Source organism: Meleagris gallopavo, chromosome Z (assembly GCF_000146605.3).
Source record: "Meleagris gallopavo isolate NT-WF06-2002-E0010 breed Aviagen turkey brand Nicholas breeding stock chromosome Z, Turkey_5.1, whole genome shotgun sequence".
NCBI lineage: Eukaryota > Metazoa > Chordata > Aves > Galliformes > Phasianidae > Meleagris > Meleagris gallopavo.
Genome location: NC_015041.2, coordinates 29,312,005 through 29,318,785, shown reverse-complemented (window position 1 = coordinate 29,318,785; position 6,781 = coordinate 29,312,005). Strand labels below are relative to the sequence as shown.

At 40.6% G+C, this 6,781-nt stretch overlaps 1 protein-coding gene across 1 annotated transcript in view; it reads right to left on the bottom strand.

Annotated features, from left to right (window-relative positions):
- CCDC171 (coiled-coil domain containing 171) overlaps positions 1 to 6,781 on the bottom strand; it is a 147,593-nt gene that overhangs the window by 134,619 nt on the left and 6,193 nt on the right. The window contains 1 exon segment of the mRNA XM_031557307.1: positions 2,046 to 2,227. Coding sequence (XP_031413167.1) covers positions 2,046 to 2,227 — 182 coding nt within the window.

The following is a 6,781-nucleotide window of genomic DNA, read 5'->3' as shown; positions in this document are numbered from 1 at the left end:
TAGTCACAGAACCAGCTCAAAACTGGTTCAGAACAGCCAAACTGTTGACACAGTGCAACTCCTGTAAGCACAGGAACAAATACAACCACACTACTTGATTTCAGGTCTAATTGCACCTTTCTTACTACATTGTGTTTTCAAAGGATTGAAAAGAAAGTTTACAGTACTCTGGAATAGATGTAATTCAGCAATTCTCTCCGCTTTTATTTTTTTAATAGATGTAAAAAAATATATTTTTTTATTGAATCTGATAAACAGCATCATAATGTAGCATAAGAGGTAACTTTGTTGTCAGAACATAGCTTCCAAGCTGCCAAGCAAGGGTTGTTTAGTGTCACTGGGAGGACTGTTTGGCAGTGCCCCAGGTCTGGAGTTAAGTGCGTGGGAAGAAAGCAGAGCTAATTTTCCGCAGCTTGACCTGCAACAAGTCCAACTGAGCCAAGTTTCTCATGTTTTAAAGGAAGTTATAAAGTGGAAAAGCATTTAAAAAAACCCGAAGTTGAATAAGAGAAAATGAATGTCTAAGTAGCAACTTGTTTTCTGAATTTGTCACTCTTACGAGTAAATGGCTATCAAGTCTACTAGAGCCTTTGCTCTACACTTCTTTCAAAGCATGAGTAATAGAATATCCTGAACTCTAGAAGACAAACCCCCAGGCACCATCAAGTTCAACTCCTGGCTCCATCCAGGATCACCCAAAATTCCAACTCTTATTTTTAAGAGCATTATCCAAACACTTACTTCAGTAGGCTTAGTGCCAAGACAGGTTCCCTGGGAACCCGTTCCAGTGCCCCATCACTGTCTCTGTGAAGAACCTTTTCCTAAATCCCAACATGACTCTCCCTTGAGGCAGCTCCACACCGCTCCATTAGGTCCTGTTCCTGTCACAAGAGATCAGCACCTGGCTCTCCACTGTGTGTGAGATGGGGGGCCTACAGCTTTGAGGTCTCCCATCAATCTCCTCTTCTCTAGGCTGAAACAAACCAAGGGACCTGAGTAACTCCTCACACATCTTACTCTCTAGACCCTTCACTATCTTCATAGCCCTCTCTTAGATGTTCTCTAATAGTAGTTAAATACCTGTTCATTTTTCCTCAACTGGCGTTGTTCTACCGCTGAGGCAATGTGGTGATTCAGTTTTCCATTATAGAGATTAAAATGATTAAATTATAATTATGTAACTGTTAGTATCCCAATGGCATATGTTAATGGTTGGGCATGTTAACGTCTCCAGAGCTTATTACTATGTTTCTTTGAAATATAATTATTTTGAATTGCTTGATTGTGAAAAGAGCATAAAAATTATTAAAATTATAAACATATTTTGTATCTAGGGGATTTATGCATGCCAGTGCAGCCCAACTTAGAAAGTGACTTTCCAAAAATACATAGAAATTAACTATCTGAAGAATAAAATCCACAGCATAAGACATAATATATCACCTCTAAATACTAAATGATTTTTTTTTTCCTACTTGAATTTCCAATAGCAGTTCTTTCTATCAATGCTAAGGTTACAGAAATTTTAAAACTCCACTGATATTTATCACGTTCTTCTTATGTTGCATAGAGTGGATAACACACAACACACATTTGGAAATCCCATTATCACAGTCTGGATTCTATGAGTGTGTTTGCTCCATACTGTACAAGTGATTTTTGTGCTTAGAGGCAAAAGACAGACTAAGGGAGGTAAAAAGAAAATTGAGTTAGAAGTTAGGTCTTAGCCTTCCCTGGTTCTACTAACTCAGCTTTGAACTATATAAAGGACAAGTGGGCCTCACCAACACTGTGCACTGTTGACTTGGTTTAGCTGCTTAACATGAAACTTGCTATATCACATACTAGCAAAGCAGGAAAGTCTGCAAAACAGTAAGTATAACTTCACCAAGTTATACTCTTCAGAAAAAATACTGCAACGTTTATCTATTAGGGAGATTTCTTTACCAGAAAAAATCCCAATCCACTACCCAGTCTTTTGCACCAAAAAAGGTTCTAGGCATCATCTCATGCATTTCATCTTCAAAGCTATTAATAGATCATACCTGCAAAACGCTTTCTAGTTCACTTCTTTCTTTAAGAAGCAATTCATATTCATCCTTGTGTGTTCTGAGAATATCATCCTTTTCACTTGCAAGTCTTTGTTGTTGTTCTTTCCACTTCTGTTGAGCAATATGAAATGTTTTCTCAGTCTCTACGAGTCTCTGCTGAAGCTTTTCGTTGAACACTATTGTTTACAGAAAAAGAGAAAGAAAGATGACAATACTACTGCTAAGCTCAGAAAATGCTAATGCTCAGAAAAAAAAAGGTGAGTATTGGTTCTTCTACATATTGTGATATTCTCTGGAACATTACAACAAATATTTCTAGCAAAGGAAGGCACCGCCTCCTCTATAAAAAGGAAAAAAGTTGAGGCTTGAGTAGCATCTTTCTCATAAGGACATATGAATGCTTTTAGAGATTTTTATGAATTGAAGCTCTTCTCCTCTTGGATAAGACTAAAAACTGGAGCTAATTCTTTCAAATGAGGTCTCTCTAGTATGGACGACTTAATTTCAGATTTCCACAATATTTGGTCAATTCCATTTCTACATTTCTAACTGATTTGAGTTTCTACTATTTAACTCTGAGTTCAGTTAAACGCAGTTAAAGACTATAAAGATATGAACCTATCCAATGAAAGGATCCTCTACTCTGCCCTGGTCAGGCCACATTTAGAAAACCGTGTCCAGTTCTGGGCTTGCCAGTTCAAAAAAGAAAAAATCTCCTAGAAGGAGTCCAGTGGAGGGCCAAAAAGATGATGAAAGGCCTGGAGCATGCTCTGCATGAGGAAAGACTGAGTAACCCAGGTCTGTACAGCCTGGGGAAAAGATGACTTAGAGGGAATCTGATAAATGTCTGTAAATAACTGAAGGGAGGAGGGAGGCAAATGGATGAGGCCAGGCTCTGTTCAGTGGTACAGTGATAGGACAAGGAGTAACGGCCTAAAACTTGAACATAGGAAGTTCCATAAAAACACACAGAACTTCTACACAATAAGGGTGATGGAGCACTGGAAAAGGTAGCAAATAGAGATTGTGGAGTCTCCTTCTATGGAGACATTCAAGACCTGTTTGGACGCCCACCTGTGTGACTTATTGTAGTTTACCTGCTTTAGCAGGGGGATTGGACTAGATGATTTCTTGAGGTCCCCAATACTGTGATTTTATGATTTATAGGAAAATCCACCAAGTGAAGCCACTGACACAGTGGAGGCAAGGGATGCCATCCAGAGAGGGCAGGCTTGAGTGGTGGGTCTCTGCAAGCCCTATGAACTTCAAGAAGTTCAAATGCAAGATCCTGCATCTGAATCATGGCAATCCTAAGTACAAACACAGGCTAAGCAATGAACAGATTTTGAGCAGCCCAGCAAAGAAAAACTTGGGGCTAGTGGCAGACAAAAAAAATGAACATAAATCAACAGTGTGCAGTAGCAGTCCAGAAATCCAGACATATTCTGTATCAAAAGCCGTATAGCTAGCAGATCAAGGGAAGATTTTTGCTTTCTCCTCTGCTTTCAGGAATCCTTGCTTGCAGTACTGTGTTCAGCTCTGGGGCCCCTAACCATAAAAATGAAGTAGATCTGTTGGAAGAGATCCAGAAGAGGGCCACAGTGACAATCAAAAGGCTGGAGCATCTCCTCTCTTGAAAAGATGAGTTGGACTTGTTCAACATGAAAGAAGGCTTTGAGGAGACTTCACTACAGCCTTCCAATATTGTCGTGGTTTTACGATTTTTGGTTATCAATATTCCACATCATAACATCATGCAGTGCACTGGGAGTTAAAGAGTTAATGCTCTAGTTTTGGGTACCTATCCTAGAAAAAAAGAACAATTACATACCCCGGTCCCATACCTGGACTTCGTGTTCAGAGAACAGATGAAATCTCTGGCAAAGTCACAGGAGCTGGCTCTCCTCCCTTCTATTCACCCCAACTGCACATCTTGCCTCAACATTAGTGTAAGGTCTTCAGTTTTCAGACACTCTCATTTAATTTATTAGTTTCAATTCTAATTGTATTGTATTATAGTGTGTTATCTTGCATTCTGATATTTACTAAAATAGTTTTTTTCACCTCAGATCGTTGCTGCTGTTTTGTTTTAGGCCCATCTCTTTATCTTTTTCCCTTATCCCTTTCCGGGGCTCAGATCCATGGGCCACTCAGCCCAGCTAGTCACAGAACCAGGCCAAACCAGCCCATAAACCATTGACAAGTATCTAAATGGGACCTACAGGAAAGGTGGAGGAATCTACATCAGAAAGTGTAACGACAAGACAAGGGTATGAGTTACAACTGAAAAGAGAGTAGATTTAAGATTAGACATCAGGAAGAAATTCTTCACTATTTAGGTGGTGAAGCACTGGAATAGGCTGCCTAGAGAAGTTGTGCATGCCTCATTCTTTGCGGTGCTCAAAGCCAGGTTGGATGGGCCTTTGGGCATCCTGGTATCTGAAAGAAGTCCCTGCCCATTGCAGGGCAGCTAGATCTAGGTGATCTTTAAGTCCCTCCCAGCTCAAGCCATTCTGTGATTCTATAACACAAGGCAAGGTAAGCCAGTGAGAAAATGCTTACCCTTTACAAGGAATCTTAGTGTTGCTCGAATTCAATCCAGTCAAAAGAAGCCTCAGAAAGAACAGGGGGGGAAAAAAAAGGAGGAAATATTGACAAGGGCTATAGGACAGAAGGGCTCATTTGTGTCCAGTCCAAGCCAGATAAGGTCACATCTAAACACTGAAGAGCTGTAGAATCACAGAATCACCAAGGTTGGAAAAGACCTTCAAGATCATCCAGTCCACCCATCCACCTATCACCAATAGTACTCACTAAACCACGTCCCTCAACACAATATCCAAACATTCCTTGAACACCTCCAGGGTCAGTGACTCCACCACTTCCCTGGGCAGCCCCTTCCAGCACTTGACCACTCTTTCAGAGAAGTAGTATTTCCTAACTTCCAGCCTAAATCTCCTCTAGTGCAGCTTGAAGCCACTCCCTCTAGTTCTATCACTAGTTACACGAGAGAAGAGGCCGACCCCCAGCTCACTACAACCTCCCTTCAGGTAGTTATACAGAGCAATAAGGTCTCCCCTGAGCCTCCTCTTCTCCAGACTGAAAAATCCCAGCTCCTTCAGCTGCTCCTCATAATGCCTGTGCTCCAGACCCCTCACCAGCCTTGTTGCCCTCCTTTGTACCCGCTCCAGGGCCTCGATGTCTTTCTTGCAGCGAGGGGCCCAAAACTGGACACAAGCGAGGGGCCCAAAACTGGAGATGCGGCCTCATCAAAGCTGAGTACAAGGGGAACAGAAGGCTTCAAATGGCAAAGAAAATAAGCAGAAAGTTACAAAAAGCAGAGGAACTGAGAAAACTTCATAACTATTGTAGTTCTTTGGCAGTTATTGCAAAGGAAAAGAAAAAATTTGGGCAATTTCAAACAATTCAATCAGACTGCTAAGTATAGTTTATATAATACAGTAATACAGTAATACACTGACTTGGAAGAAAAATTCTGCGAAATCTCCTGTTTTTGCCCTTCATTTCCCTTATCACAAAATAAACCAGTCTGTTTGGTGAGGGGGAAGCAGGGCGAGTACACTGTGATTCCTCCAGTGGCAGAAGCCCCTATGGAGTCCTACCTTCCAGACCCTGCCAGGAGATCACTACTTTGGGCCCAGTCTTACTCCATTCCTGCCTCTCTTCTTCTATTCCGTCCACGTCCCTCACCCATCTCTCTCTACTTGTTCTGGCACTTTCTGTTTGTTTGTTTGCTTCCTCTTACACTTTACCACCCTTTCTGATCTATGTTTCTAGACGTGCCAAAGGCTCACTGGTGGGCACACTGTCACAGTGGGTGGGTGGGCTCACCTGCTGTGGGACTAACTACAACTCATCTCCTCCTGCAAGGTTCAGCCATGGCCCCATGCCCACCACCCACTGCCATTTACACAGTGGAGCTGCCAATAAACACAGCTTTTTCTACATCACAGGATATTACAAAATGAGATTTTAAGTAGGTTTAAGTGTACACACACTTACAACACACATCTAAATCAGAACAGACTCAAAACTGGCATGTAAACTAGCAAAATGAGCATCTAAAGATAGTCTCCTTTAAGTAAGAAAACAACAGTTCAGGCTTGAAATTCCCAAAGAATGTTTTGCTACATCTTTTATACTCCAAAGGATTTAAAAATTCAGTTTTCCAATTATATTAGAAACACCTGGCACTTTCAAGCATTTCCAAGTTTCTAAGTCTCCTACAGAGACCTGAAAGACACATTCTACATGAGAAACACTCTGAAATCTTCACTGAAAAAAATCTAAGATTTAAACTCAAATACACCTCCTCTACTAGATCTTAAGGTATTATATTTACCTCAGCAACTAGAAATTGACCTCCAAGTGAGGTAAGAATGAGAAATTTCACATGCACTGTTGAGAAGAATCAAGGAAATATGAGTTTCTGAATATAGACTAGCTACTAGACTAGTAGTAAGTAGCTGATTTTTATCTAGACACTTTTTTCCTGCCGGTCTATGACTACTGTCATATTCCCACAGAATAGATTAACTTTGCAACACATATATGTTTCATTATCTATAACAAGTGAAGCAAGGAGGAAGAATGGGAACTAGACAAGTATGATGAAAATGATGCTTTTGAAGAGGTGAAATACAAAAGAAATGCTAGAAAAATAAGTTGTTGGAAATAGTACAAATGAACAGTAATACTTTTTTTTTTTT